General features: G+C 39.2%; 1 protein-coding gene across 3 annotated transcripts in view; it reads right to left on the reverse strand.

The window, feature by feature from the left end:
- Positions 1 to 6289: 6289 nt before the first annotated feature.
- Positions 6290 to 16176, reverse strand: part of FLRT2 (fibronectin leucine rich transmembrane protein 2) — a 99567-nt gene continuing 89680 nt past the window's right edge. For all 3 annotated transcript variants that reach the window (XM_050799694.1, XM_050799695.1, XM_050799692.1), the window contains exon 2: positions 6290 to 14241. In XM_050799694.1, coding sequence (XP_050655651.1) covers positions 11882 to 13864 — 1983 coding nt within the window. In that variant the 5' untranslated portion in view covers positions 13865 to 14241 and the 3' untranslated portion in view covers positions 6290 to 11881. The remainder of the gene's footprint in view (positions 14242 to 16176) is intronic.

Below are 16176 nucleotides of genomic sequence, written 5' to 3' on the forward strand. Positions count from 1 at the left end.
AATAGTCTATTCAGTAATATACTTTGCATTTCCTTGTTTTGAGGGAGAAGTGATTGAACTAATGAGTTCTGTTTTTACTCCCTTTCTATTCATTCATTTCTATTCATTTGTAATTTTTCAGTCATAATGCATTTTAATATATGCCAACCACTGAAGTGAAGACAACATAAATTATCTCATCAAATCCTTAAAAGTATTAGTACCTCATTTCGTATATGAGGAAACTGAGGCTTAGGGACATTAAATAATATCACACAGATACAAAGTCGCAGTTCTTTGTGATTCTGTAACTCCTGCTTTTAATGGTTATGCAGGTTGCTTCCCAAACATAACAAGTTTAAGTTTATTTTAACTAATAGAAACATGTTAGTCTTTATACTCAAGTCAATGAAACTGAGTGTTTATGTTTGCTCTATCTATCCTATACACATCTTCCTGAATTTTAAAAGAACACAGAACACAAATCAGTCCAATGAACTAAATCTAAACTACATAGAAAATGAACAAGCATAAAACAGAATTTAAGGTCCAAAATAACCTGGGAGATCAACTAAATTCCTGTGCTTTTGACTATAAGAAACAAGCCAGAGAGAGAAGTGGTCTTACCCAAGATATAAAGGGGGTTTGAGTTATTGTAGCCCAGTTTTTGCACACTAATTCCATATATTTTCAGAAAGCAACTGATATTCATTGAGCATTTTATATGTGTCTGGTACTGTGCAGTATGGTTACTGTTGAGGTGAGTATTGTTATTAACCCATGTACAGATGAGAAAAATTGAAGCATAAACAGGCCGAAGAACCAAGGTAAGTATGAGCCAGGGTTTCAGTTTAGCTGTAGAAAGCACTGGACTCAGAATTTAAAAGATTCATCATGTTTGCGTAATATAGCTTCCCATCCAATACGCTACGGTCTTAGAGACACTGTCGCTCTCTATTAGATATAACTGGCCTCCATTACAAAACAGCTCACCTCCTGCTTCTTCCTTACTTCGGATACACTAGTAAAGCATGCTGTATTCCAACTAACGAGGGCAGATAATTGTAAAATATTTAACAATAGGATAGCTGAGGCCCACCAATCAAAACAGACACTGGTCCAAACAGAATAGAGATTAGCAGTAGACCACAGGAATGCCAGTACCCATTGACACTTGCCAAATAACTGTCCTGAAACCAATTAAATCATGCAGTCAAGGACTGAGAAAGTGTATTTCCCCCATCATCAAATATCTGAACTTCTGCATTTATTGAGCAAGGAAAGACATAAATAGAAAGGAAAATAATGCTAATACAGACCATAGTGAGTGAATTGCTTTGAGACTATTAACTACCACAAAGTGTACAGAAAGAAAATAACATGACCCAGCTGAAGAGGACGCATGCCTGATAATAACAAACAGATTACAAACTTAATAATGATATCGCTTGTGAAAAGTAACTGCATGACAGGTGGTAGACGATTGCATCTGCATTGCAGAGACATTAAAATGTTCTTCCATTTGACTGCTACCATCCCCACTATCAGCAAACCAAGTGTGGATTTAGATGCCGTAATTGGTGGTGTACTAGAATCATAAAACTGTGTCTTACTTAAAACTATAGATTTCTGAAACAGAACATCAGAAATGTATTACTTTTTTTTTTTTTTTTTTTTTTTTTTTTTTAGACAGGGTCTTGCTCAGTTGCCTAAGCTAGAGTGCAGTGGCACAATCAGAGCTCAATGTCACCTTGATCTCCTGGGCTCAAGTGACCCTCCTGCTTCAGCCTCCCAAGTAGCTGGGATTATAGGCACATGCCACCACACCTGGGCTAATTTTATTTTATTTTATTTTTATAGAGATGGGTTCTCACTGCATTGCCCAGGCTGGTCTGGAAATTCTGACCTCAAGCAATCCTCCCATCTTGGCCTCCCAAAGTGCTGTGATTATAGGCATGAGCCACTGTGCTCAGCTTATCTTGATTTTGTTTTTAGCATTTTGATTTCCAATGCCTTCTGAATGCTTGTTCCTGGGGCTCTTTTGACACCCACATATTCTGAATTAATTTTCAGCAATAACCACACTTACGTGTACTCTACCAGATAGAATATATGCTACATCATAAAGAAGTCTGTTCTCTTTCTGTTCAACAATGTTGTTCAATGATCCCACTCACCACGAGAAGAAAGGCCTGCCATGGTTGCGCGTTAGCCCATGGCACTTCATCTTCTCAACTATTTCCCCCAGAAAGAATAGAAAATAATTAAAACCTTCCTGACAGACTCATCTTTACAATGGCTGTGGAAATTATTGAGTGTTATGAGGAATTCTGTGTGCTAATTACCTTTAAATAGATCATCTCTACATGTAATTCTGATCTTAATACTCAAGAAATTTGGTTTTCATCATAAAAAGGTGGCAATTTGCCACCATGTGCTTGTGAATTACATCTGCATGAAAATAACATGTCAATAATATGTCATTTATTCAATGTATACTCAGTACCAGATACTGTGTCAACTACTATACATGCCTTTAATTCTGACAACCACCATATGTGTTAGACACCATCGTCTCCATTTTAGGAAAATTACACTGATAACCATAAAGTGCAAGTTATTGCCAAGGTCAGTTGGCAGGTCAGTGGTTGAAGCAGGATTCCAAAGTAAGTCAGCTTGATTTCAAACTGATTTCTTAATAACTACCACTCTCCACTCCCGTCTTCTTTAGGAGCATATCATTTCTAGGAAAGACTATTTATTCTCATGGCAATAACCAAGATAACACGACATGAACCTTTAAATGATATATGCTATATTTTTATATGGGATATGACATAGTGAATAATGACTGTCTCTTTCGATTTTGCTGATAAAAAAAAATCTCTCTCTCTGCTTTTCACATGCAAAGAATTCATTTTGACTAGCAAACTGTCAAAATGTTTAACTTGGTGTCTACTTGTGCTTTGTGGACTTTTCATGATGGTGATATTTTGTTGCAAGGTGATTTTTTTTTTTTTTTTAATGAGTCTCACTCTGTCTCCAGGTTGCAGTGCAATGGCATGATCTCAGCTCACTGCAACCTCCACCACCTGGGTTCAAGCAGTTCTCCTGCCTCAGCCTCCTGAGTAGCTGGGACTACAGGCATGCACCACCAAGCCCGGCTAATTTTTTGTAGTTTTAGTAGAGATGGGGTTTCACCATGTTGGCCAGGATGGTCTCCATTTCTTGACGTTGTGATCTGCCCACCTCGACCTCCCAAAGTGCTGGGATTACAAGCGTGAGCCACCGTGCCTGGCCTTAAGGTGATTTTTAAAGATACCTTTTTGTATGCTTTTCTGTAAGCTGATTCAGTTTTGAGTTTGTCTGCAATATATAAAAAGGATATTCTTGGCCTGGCACAGTGGCTCACACCTGTAATCCCAGCACTTTGGAAGGCCTAGATGGGCATATCACCTGAGGTCAGGAGTTCGAGACCAGCCTGACCAACATGGCAAAACCCGTCTCTACTAAAAGTACAAAAAATTAGCCTGGCATGGTGGCGCATGCCTATAGTCCCAGTTACTGAGGAGGCTGAGGCAGGAGAATCACTTGAACCCAGGAGGCAGAGGTTGCAGTGAGCCAAGATCGTGCCACTGCACTCCTGCCTGGTGAGAGAGTGAGATTTCAACTCAAAAAAAGAAAAAATAAAAAGATGTTATTCAAGTCATTTTAATTGTTCTCTCAGCATACCCTATGAATGTAGACATATACTGATTTCATCTAAAGCTTTCAAATCAGATGCATGGCCACCAAATAATCATAAAAACATTTCTTTTAAAAATGTTAATGAGGAATCAAGAGATTTTAAAGAAAATATATATGTTTGTTTTTTCTTGTAAAATGCATACTGTGGTGTTTGAGCAAGGCTAATGTTGCATAAGTCAGAACTCTGCAGCTCTTTCTGGGGCTTAAAAAAAAGCCATCTGGCCATAAGCTACTGACAGAGTGGCTCTTCCCCTGTAGCTGGGCACCTACCAGGGCCTGGGCATGGCTCTCAATGCTGGATGACGTACAACAATTTACAGAATACTTTCTCTCTCTCTCCAGGGACCCTAGTGTATAGGCATGAAGCAGACTCACAAAAAATTGCAATATATAGGTGCTAAAAATAAAAGTATTTTAAAGTTGTATTAACTGCACAAAGGGGTCAGATAATTGGCAGGTGTGATTCCAGCAGCTTTGGAAGAGAGGAATTTGACTGGCATCTTAAAGGATAAATATATCATCAGGCAAAGGGGAATGTCATAGGATGAAAGACCTTCAGCAAATATACAGTGGTCTGAAGGAGCTTGAGATCCCAGGAAGATAAACTGAAAGCATTTTGTTTGCTCATGTCATTCATATGTATATATACACACACACACATATATATATGGACACACATATATATACACACAAACATATATATGTGTATATATATACACACATATATATATAATCTACAGCATGTAATGGAGGAGACAATATTGGTAAGGAATGTTGGAGCAACGTGCAGTAGGACACATATGTCACACAAAGAGTTTGAATTCTATCTTGCAAGCAATAAAAATGCATATTTTGCAAGCACTACAGTACCATTCCTTATAGATTATGATTACCATTTGTCCTTCAATGTGTTGGAAAGGCTAAATTAGAAAAAGACTAAAGGAAGGGTGTTAACCAAGTCAGAGTCGGGGAACCGAGAGGAGAAAACAGTTGAGACCTCTCTAGTGCTGGAACTAGCAGAATCCTAGGCTGATTATTTAAATACAGCGGTGTGAGTGCTCAAAGAAAGCAAAGAGGCAGAAAGAGTCCAGGCCCAGAAAGAGTGTTAAAAACCAGCAGCTTCCCAGAAAGACTTTTGATGTGCAAAATCTAACTCTCCTGGAAAACATTCTTATTCAGTACCAGAACTTACTAGGCCTCCGTAAATATTTGCTGAATGAAATCAAAACCAAACCAACAAAGGCCCATCCTATCCCAACTAGGGAGTTTAGAAGACTTTCTGAGCCAGCACAGTTTTATATTAAGAAAAGAGTGACCCAATACGGAGGTTTATTATGTCATTGAAATAATAAGAATTCCCCTAAGGATATATTGAGGTTTTCGTCTAGTTTAGACTTCATATCAAAACAAAACAAAACAAAAATAGACAGGTATGATCACCAGTTGGTGTGTGTGTGCTAAAATGACATATAGTTTGGGGTATTACCATTAAAAACTTTTGTATCCTTAACTTTCAGCAGAGCCAATGAAAATAAAGCTTATATAATATCCCCTAAAGCACACATTTTTATCTATGTTATGGAAAAAAAATAAGAGCATAAATTCAGAAGCCAGTTTACTAATGCCCTAATAGATTGTGACATATGTGCTTTTTCAGCGGAATCTACAAAATACTTAGAGCAACATCTCAAGTATGAAACAAATTCATTACTAAAAATAACCCAACTCAAGACCTTTTAACGGCTCTTTGAGCTCACCCTATGGGTATAGACATATCTTGATTCCATCTGAAACTTTCAAATCAGTTAAGTGTGCAGCCATCAAATAATCACAAAAAGAATTTTTATAAAAAGTAGGATGACCAAGGGCTTTAAAAGACAGGAATTTTGAGGTTTCCAAAATTTTCCCTTGATTTGCCATAATAATATATGCATCCACTGAGAAGTTGTGATAGCTCCATCATGAAAAATCTGACAGCCAGTCAGTCTCAAGGATGGTCAATTTATTAAGAGGCAGGAAAACAATTAAGAGTCCATAGAGTCATGCTCAGGGGTAATTCCTGACTCTGCCATTTATAGGATTTGTAGCTATAGACTAATCACTTAATTACTCTTGAAGCTAAGTTTTAAGATCTAAAAATTAAAATAATGCACCTTACAGGGTTATTTTAAAGACAAAATGCAAACATATGTTATCACACAGTTTGCACAAGGTCTTACATAAACAAAGGTTGTTAGTAATTGTCAGGTGTCATTATTACTCCTTTAGATTGATTTCCATTGAGATGCTCAATAAAAATTTAAACGGCTGCATGTGTAATCACCAAATACAATTTCAAAGTTTTCAAATACTTTTTGGAAACTTGAAAATTTAATTCAAATTAAGTTCTGACTTTATCAATGTACTCTCTCATTGCTGCATCTATTAAAAACCAAGAACATCTAACATATGACAGGTGCATCAACCTTACCAACAGGTGGAAACATCTCTTTTGTCACCTCAGATGTTCTGTCAGTTTAACGAAGTAGTATAAAGTAATTACACAGTCTCTGAGACACTGGAATGCATGAGAAAAAGTGTTTATTACCTGATCTGTGAGTTCCTTAATGGCTCCCAGACCTTTTTCTCTGAATCCCCAGAAGACCCTAACATAGTGCTATACAAAGGAGATGAATAGTAAATATATCAGATGAAGAGATTTCTTCAGGGACATAGTGAGGGAGATTTGCCTGATTTGGCTAAGAACGCATTTCATTATTCTGTGAGGCCTCCGAACTCAGCCTAGTGTTTGGAACAGAGTAGGAAGACACTAATAAATTATTTTTGAATGAACGGTATTTTTTGACTAATGGTTTAGTCTGCACAGAATAAGGTCTGTAACTCTTGGCAAATCAAGAATAGCATGGATGTTACTTTACATTAATTCCCCAAACGTAATATGAATTACCTGTTAGCACTGTCTTTCATAGTCGATGTTCCAACAGAGATTCTACAAACAGGTAATACTAGTTAACTGAAATGTCACGTTTCCTGATTCAATCTCTGTCAAATACATTATTAATAAAATGGCCAAGAGGGATTAGCAAAAAGGGGTTCTGAAAAATCATAAGACTAATGAGAACAGAACTTGAGCATGGACTTACATTTCCATGAGTGCCTACTGAAAGGATGGATGGATGTGCTATAAACTCTGAAGCAGAAAAGTACTATGAGAATTCTTAAAGAAAACTGACATTTAAAAACAACAGTGTGGCTGGGCATGGTGTCCTATGCCTGTAATCCCAGCACTTTGGGTGATCGAGGCGAGATGATTGCTTGCATCCAGGAGTTTGAGACCAGCCTGGGCAACATGGTGACACCTTGTTTAAACAAAATTAAAAAATAAAAAATAAAGCCAATAGCATCTATTTTGAATAGAGGAAAAGACTATTCTGATACGTACAATGTCATTATCTATATCCTAAACAACACAGATTTCACCAATATGAAATAAGATGCTCTTGTGTATGTGTGTATTCATAGGAACACACAATTTAGTTAGGAAATTTAAAAGAACATGAGGATTTCATATAAACTCCTCACACAAAAAGGATCAACTGGCCTTTAGAAATGCAAGTCATCTTCATGATAGGAGAATACAAAAATCCTATTACTTCCTTTATTCCTGCCCTCCTGCATCATTTATTCTACATTAACAGCACAAGTATTGACTATATCCCAATGAACTTACTCAGATAAACACAATGTGGTTTTCTTTTAAAATAAGACTTTACTGAATATATCAACAAGGTACTGTATAGTGTAGAGTGAAGTTTGTCATTAACAAAGTGTGCGACATGGTAGGTCTCAGAGGATGTGTGATGCAGAATCTTCCAGCCCCTTGTCAGAGAGAACACACTAAAGAGAAACCAGAAGCAAATCAGCATATGGTTCAAACAATAACAAATCATCAGGTCAACTTTCAGTGAATATACACTAGTCCTATGAGGCACACACAGTTGGCAATGCCTTCACCTTGCCTTAAAGGGTTATAAATCTTACATTCCAGGGACACCTTTACAAATGCCCTCGTGTGTGTGTGTGTGTCCACGCATGTGCATGTTTGATATTAATTTTAAAATGCTTGTTGCGATGGCCTTCCTTTGTGCTCTTCTGGTGGGTGTGTAGCTAGAAAACAAAAAACTATAGTAAGAAAATCTGATTTGTTATAACAACGGTACCAGAGATGTACAAAACTCTTTCTCCACAGTGACAAGCATTCCCCATTGCTGGTAACTGTCTTTTGACCCTGCTGAAGAAATCAGAGAAGGATGTAGGTTATGCCTTCTTAGCATTCGTATTTTGACTTTAGAAAGAGCATCAGGCAAGGTTTGACAAGACCAAGAAAAAGACCAAGAACTGTTTTGTTCTGTGTAAGTATCTTTTTTCCATTTGGGGCACTGTTTTCTGCTTTGCTTTCCCCTGCAGCTGGAATGGTAAATCGTGAGCAAAACTGCTATTCTCATGTTCTAAAGTAAAACGTAATGTCTCCTTGTTATAGGTTAGAGAAAAATGCTATAAGCAAAGATGGCAATGGAAATTAACCACTTCACTTTTCAAGAGCTGCGATGGCCTCTGCAGCTGAGGTCCGGCGATCAAGTGAAGCATCCATTCCCTGTGGACTACAATATTGCCTCGTGTTCTGAATGGATGCTTCGATCACAGCATGAAGTTGTCCTCCCTGGTGGGGAAGTTCTGATTTGTTTGAAATGACTAAGACTATTATGATAGGTGCTAGTAGAAAATGAAGTTGTAATATGAGCTACTTCATTAATACTTTTTACCAGACAGGTCACATTATAGGCTTTGTTTGTAACCTCAGGGAGAATGTCTAATATATTTTCAACGAACATCCAGATAATTAGAAACTGCATTCTTTCTCACAGGGGAGAATGTTTTCCATTTGATACACAAGGAAAATAGGCAGGGGATACAATCCTCGTAGCTGCCTGCGATTGTCCCATGCCGTGGGCTGCTAATTGCATCTGATGGTGTTTGAGGGTAGCCCAGAGTCTCTCTATAATCAAATATATCTCCCCAAACAAGCAGGTATTAACAACTACCCTGGCTATAGATAACTGTCAATATATCCTTGTGATCATGACTATGCCACTTCCTTTTCAATGTCTTCTGTACAGTGACAGTTACCGAGCTCTGAATGGGATCAGATTCTATCTGAATCACCTTATTTGGCCAGGCAGCATCAAGCTCTTTATTGGCCAGCGAGCATGGATTTTTTTCCATGGTCTTGGCCTGTACTCTCAACCTTGACTCTTGACTAATCATCTCAAAATACATCATAATGACAGCAAGAGAGGCCCAAACACAAAGCAGGTATTTCTGCAAAAATACATTCCCATGACTAAAAATGCCAATCAAAGTAGAATCCCCAGGGACAGTTGTTTGGCTATTTTCATAAGACACATTAGACATCACAGATTCCATCATGTGCTTTCTATCCTGGTGTAGGTGAGGCTGCAACAAATGGGAGACGGATTTTAATCTTAGCAGTCTTTGTCATGTTGTACACAAGATGAAAATAAAGCCTGTTACTAGGTTCAATCTCTTCAGGAACACCTCCAGCAAAAGGGACCCCGTTAGACCACCTTAAGCATTGCACGTGACTGTCTCCATTGTACTACTTAAGCCCCAAAGAATTCTGTGAACTCCATAAGAAATGACAGGAACCTCTTCATCCTTGTTTTTCCTGGCCCAAAGCGATTTCAGCGGCCAGAAATCCCACTGGGGGGTTAAACACACAATATACATAAATGAGAATGACTATTTGGTGAATAACAGAAATAAAAACCCTCAAAAGTCAAAGTACCATCATTTGAATGCACAATTTTATCTACACAGCCAAGGGGAAGAGGACAGTAGAAGGGAATTACCCAGCTAAGTACACAAAGCCCCCATGTCATTGTCTCGACTTTAGATGTCTTAGTGCTACACTGATCACCTTCACACTCTTTTCCCTTCACTGCGTGGACCTAACTTTAAAAAAAGCAACAGCCAAAACCCTCTAGCTAATAGACTAAAATGGAAACCAGAGTCACTTTAGAATTAATTTAAATTAATTCATAGCTAAGTTCAGCTCTACTGACTGCACAGTTTCAATTCTTGTGTCTAACATACAGCTGCAGTTATATTTTCTGCTTATTCTGAGGGAGAAGGGAGATTAAAACATATAAGTTGGGCTATATTATTAAAGAAAATAAAGCTCTTACTATAAAGAAAAAGTTGCATAGCATTTTATACCTAAACTTTTACAAAGAAGACACATCACAGTTTTATTTTGCTGAGAGAGAGCAAGTAAAATGATGGTGACATTTACTTCATGGGTCCTTATAATAATGGCCAGTGGTAAAAGAAATATGCATCACAGAGTGAAATGTTTAAATTTGATTTTAAAAAGTTTTTTTTCCAAGGGAGTAGTTTTTGATAATGTATGTGATCCATAGCCCTTCTCTAAGGACGGCAAAGATTAAACTATGTGTTTTATGAAGATGTTGCCTCAAAAGTATCTAGAATTAAGCAAGGACATCCCTCTCTTTTCTACGCCCTGCTCTGCCAGGATTAGGGGAATAAGCCTTCACTCTCTGACTTGTTTTTCATGCGTTGTCCTGCTAACAGAAGATTGATGATCCCTCCGCAACTGCCAAAGTAGAGGAACATCCACGACGGAAAAGGAACAAATAAAATTTCAAAAGTGGAACAGGATCAAAGTCAGTACAAGGTGGAAACCAGGTGTCGCTTTTTAAAAAATTAATTATTTTGGCCAGCTTTGATGTGTCCTTACAGAATTATTAGCAGTGAAAATTAGTATGCATTTAAAAATGTATAAGTACATATGGATATTTTGTGCAGCCAAGACTGGCATCCATAATTTTCCTTGAAATACTGAGGAGAGGGAGAAAAACGAAGGTGTTATAAACAACTAATTATGAAAATATATGGGAGATGATTGGAAGACAAGAATTTGCAAGGGGATAAAAGATATTACTTCAAGCTATTTCAACATGATACTAACAAAGTCAGCTGACATAACAGAACCACTGACCAGTTGTTTTTGTCTAAATAGCAGTAAGGGTAATTTTTAAATAAGTCATTGTTGTATTTTCAAAACATTGATCACCTGTTGGTCTAAATATCATGTTGACATAGCCTCAGTGAATCTACCCAAATAATTCTCATTATCAAAAATAATTCCATTCAATATAATTCTTCCCTTAATTTTATTAGCCTCTTCTAAAAAATTATTCTAGAATATATCTCTGTTGAATGTGATTCAACCTGACATACGATTTGAACAGTAACACTTTTAAAGGGAGTTTTCTTGCTACAACATCTGACCGGTCCCTGAAGATGACTGAAATCAGACTCAAGTCTCTAACTCTGTTATCACTTAGGACCAGGGAAGCATGAAGAGTGATTTTTAAGTTCCCAGTCGGAAAGCCAACCCCTGCATTTTCAGGTCTTTTCAAATCTCATCTCAATTTTCTTGATTCTGTCAGGCCGGGTTAACTTATCTCACAGGAACTAGCTTCCTTCTGGTGCTTTCAGCATTTCCCGCACTGGGTCAAATCAGGGTAACTACCTCCATTCTTACATTACAGAATTTTTTTACCTGTCTTCCAGACCTGGAGGTATAGGAATAGTGTGAAACTCTCTGGGCCATTTCTTGTTTCACCCATATTATTCCTCTTACCCTGATGAGTCCATTTAATCTGCCCTTTCATCTGACCACCAGGAATTTATTCTGACAGCTTCAACAGCGAAGTGGTTGATGTGTATCCTAAGGAAGAATCACTCGTTCTTTTTGCCTTGGCATTGGGTTCTCATTGTACAACCCTGTACAGTACTTCAGCAACTATTTTTTTTTTAAGTTTTAAAAAGCAAAGAGTTACAAAACTGTTTGTAATTAACTTGAAATAGAAAAGATAGCACTTTTTTAAAATCCCATTATATAGTACACCGTATAAATTACAGAGTATTCAAATGCACAAATGCATCTGTGTAACATTTATCAAATGTAATCTGCGTGTCTTTACGTGCACACACGAGTGTGTTCTCAAGAGTCTAACTGTCCGCCTTGATAACGCTGGGCCTCTGGCTGTCACGTATGGCAGTGCTCTAGGTCTGGCACGCTGCTGTTGCAGTATCGCATGTTGTTGGGGATATGGCAGTCTGTGTAATTAATGCCCCCATTTGGGGTGTAAATGGGCTGCAGTCTGAAATCTCCTTTAAGGAGCTGATCGTTATTTAAGGAGACGATCTGAAAACTGGTTTCTGTCATCTCCAGGATGGAGTTGTCCTTCTTGGTGCCTGCCTCGCAATAATCATCTTTCCGCCGGCCCCGGTTGTATTTCCACTTCTGGGAGGTGTAGCGCCCCTTTTTGTGCATGTGCCAGCAAAAGACGCTGAGCAAGACCATGAGCACAAATATCACCGCGCCCCCGATCAAGCCGGCCAGCAGAAAGGGGGAGCCCATGCTGTGGGACGTCGTCTGCTCGTGACTGGATGCTGTGTTGCTGCCGTTGTTCAGATAGGAGGCGTGAGTGGTGGCCTCTGAACAAATGGTGTCTTCTACCGCGCGGTAGTTAAAAGCATCCAGTGGCACTAAACAAATCCGATAGGTGGATCGGGGCTCTAGGTTAACCAGGCTCAGGTGTTGCTTCTCACCGCTGACTATGCGCTCCTGAACGATGCCCCCTACTAAACTGTGGCCCATTTTCACCCATGTGAGTTTGTATGCCATCACGGTGAAGAGAGAGAGCCAGCTGACTTGAATGGAAGTATCATTCACAAAATGGATAGAGAGCTGGATCCGTTCAGAAATAGGTGGGGTCACTCTTTCTCTGCCATCCCAGTCAGGAATCGTGGGAAGTTTCGATGTGGTAGGAGTTGGAGGCGTGTGGCTTCTGCTAGGGTTTGGAATAGAGAGGGTGGGAGGCTGAGTGGTCGGAGAAGCTGTACTTGGGGCTGGGGTGAAGAGAGGCAGGCCGGGGGTGGTGGTGGGACAGGACAAAAGATTCATATTTAATTCCCTGACGGCCATCCCCCGGACTTGTTCAGGACCTTGGCACATGAAACCCCGCACGTTGAGAGATGAAGGGATGTATTTGAGCCATTCCGTGACCCATTTGATACTGCAGTCACAAAACCAAGGGTTATTCCGCGCAGTGAGCTGCTTCAGGTTGGAGAGATTATCAAACACCCCTTGAGTCAGCATCCGCAGTTGGTTGTTGGATATATCCAGCCGTTCCAGCTTACGCAGATTTGAGAAGGCTGTCAAAGGAATGTGGTTTATCTGGTTGTCCTGCAAATAGAGCCTGATCAGATGTGTACCTGGGAGATCGGGAGGAGGGTGGGACAGCGAATTACGGACGATTGAAAATTCCTTGAGCTTGGTGAGATGGCTGAAGGTCCCGTCGGCGATACCCTTGTTGGTCAGGAGGTTCCCGTCCACAATAAGACGCTCCAAGCTCGTGAGATTCTGGAAGGCCATGTCGGATATGACAGCAATTCGATTTTCATCCACCCTCAGCTCTTGCAAGTCCACAGGAAGCCCCACAGGCACACTGCTCAGGTGATTCTTAGACAAAAACAACAATTTGAGGCTAATGGCCTCCCGGAAGGCCCCGTCTTCCACCCCCACTGTGGATATGGAGTTGTCATCCAGGTGCAGCTCTTCAAGCTTTAAGAGCTGGGCAAGAGCAGCCCGTGAAATGGTCTGAATATTGTTTTCCTGCAAATGGAGAACTCTGACATTCTTGGGAAGGTTCATGGGGAATTCGTCCAGTTGGTTGCCGTACAGGTAGACCGTGTGCACCGACTGTACATTGTGCAGTTCTGCAGGAAATCCAGCATTATTAATTTGGTTGTTGTGGAGGTAGAGTACGGTTACGCCCTCCGGGATCCCAAGAGGCACTGAGGTCAAGCTTCGCTCGTTACAGTAGACAAAGTTCCTGTCGCAGCGGCACACACTAGGGCAGGCCAGGAGTTTGGACACCTGTGAGTAGAGCCCCAGGGAAATGATAAGCCAAGACTTCAGGAAAAAAGCCCCATGGCTGGGCCACTTTGTGGTCTGTAGGCCCATTTCTGAAGTACAGAAATAAAATACAATGTAGTGGGAAAAAGAAAAAGAAAAAAAAAATAAAGAGATAGCAAAATCAAAATGACTGGACCGGGTTCTGCAGAAGTCCAGAACTCTAGCTAGAGGGAACGTCCTGAAGGCGTATGGTAAAATAATCTCCCTGCTGTCTTGGGTCTTATCAGCCTGTGTTGCCCTCTTTGCTGCTGTCCTCCATGTGCAAAAAATTCAACAGGGAGAATTTTTCCACACTGGCAACAGGTGATGGCAAGTTATCAGCCGTGTCAACACAAACCCAAGTGGGCAGGCCGAACTCTCTTCTTTTGTAGGTCAAGCCAGCCTTGGTTAGCCTACGAACTTCTTGGTTAAGCTCAATCTGCAATCTGTTGTAGGAAAGAAAAGAGGAAATGGTCAGTTAAGGGCAGTAATGAAAAAAGTGCCAATATAACCCTGAGCCTTTCAAAAACAATGAGATTGGAATGAAATGTTGAGAGGCCAGGGTTGGCATTAAGTGGAATTTCAAATAACAGTAACTTAGTTGAAAAGGTATTCAAGAAATAATATAGTATCTTCAAAAGGACATCATGCTGTTACTTGTCACCATCAACCATCGTATTGTGAATTTAACAGCCCAATCAGTACCTTCTCTTTTATCTATTCTTCATCTATTTGCATATCCAAACACTTAATTACAACAGGCACACTGCTGAATCCACTCAATCAGTTAATGATAATTATCTACAAATCCCAGTGGTCATAGACTCGTTTCAAGGTAGAGGTGATGACTGACAGCTAGCAAAAGTGAAGGGGAAAATGTGATGCCCTGCATAGTTATATATTTAAAAATGCAAAATGGAGACTAATAAAGTCACTTAAAAAGATGCATCCTTACTGAAAAATTATTCCAAATGCATTACATTTCCAAATACATTTACTATATAGGAACTTTCATATACGATGTTATAAAAAAGCTGTAGCTGAATTAGTTGCCATTTCCTTTTAAAATGTATTTTAAAACTCTGATACAAAAACTTACTCAGGCTTAACGGAAAATTTTAGAGAATAAAATATAAAGAATATAGTATGAAGGTGATAAAGATTATTCATTATATTATCACCCAGAGATAACTGATCGATTTGCTTACTTTCCTTTTTTCTATACATATACTTAACAAAATTGGAATCATTATTTATTTTTCTTTTTGTTACCTAACATACGTCATGACCACGTAATTTAAAAAAATCGAATCATTCAAAGAAAAAAAATTCAAAGAAAAAATTTTTCAAAGGAAAAAAAAGTAGTATAAACGTAGTGAACAGAAGCATGTATGAGGGCAGAGACTTTTTTCTTTTCCACTTCTTGTCTCCCTTCCTCTTTATCTTCCTCCAAAATAGCTTGCACTCAGTCACCGAGGAGAATGACTAAGCTCCAGGGTACAAAACATCTCCACTTATCTCCTCCTTCGGGACCTCTAGGTCCAGATGAGATACACCATTGTGATCCCTCGAAGAGTTGCCAAGCTCACGACTAGGGGTAAATTATTTTTCAACACCATCACCTTCTTTCTGTCTGTGCTTTCCTGCTTTTATTAGAGGTCTTTTAGTAAATTTTGAAATGACAGAAGACACAGTTGAGGAAGTCAAGGCAATCCACAGATAGTAATCATGCCTTCTTGCTCCAGAAAGTATTCCATCTGTTTTTAGATTAGAGAGGTAAAGAAGTTAATTGAAAGGTGCCAGATTTGATTTCCCTACAAAATCAGCTAACATGATAGGACATGGCAAACTGCGAGTCTCTTAATTCTCAGGAATACAAGGAGATTGAAAGAACTTACATCTAAAAGCACAGAGGAACTACTTGAAATTGTTCCCTTAGCTATCTTTAGAAATATAATTAAAAAAGAAAAAAAGAACACTGGAAATGTTATTTAAGTGTCAAGGATGTTGTAAATGTGTTCTTTAACTTAAAAGATTGTAAGCCATCTAAAAAAATGCCTTTGATGACCAGAAATGGTAAAATTCATTTTTTATTGTTTAGGAAATATAAGGTGGGTGGGAGGGGATTTTTTTCAGGTAAAAAGAGAGAGATATGATGCTTTATTAAAAATCAAGCATGGCCGGGCTTGATTTCATGTGGTGGCTTACACCTGTAATCTCAGCACCTTGGGAGGCCAAGGCAGGCATATAGCTTGAGCCCAGGAGCTCGAGACCAGCTTGGGCAACATAGTGAAACCCCATTTCTATTAAAAATTAGAAAAATTAGCCAGGTGTGGTGGTGTGAGCCTGTAGTCTCTGCCACTCTGAAGGCTGAGGTGGAA

This window comes from Macaca thibetana, chromosome 7 (assembly GCF_024542745.1).
Source record: "Macaca thibetana thibetana isolate TM-01 chromosome 7, ASM2454274v1, whole genome shotgun sequence".
NCBI classification, from domain to species: Eukaryota; Metazoa; Chordata; class Mammalia; order Primates; family Cercopithecidae; genus Macaca; species Macaca thibetana.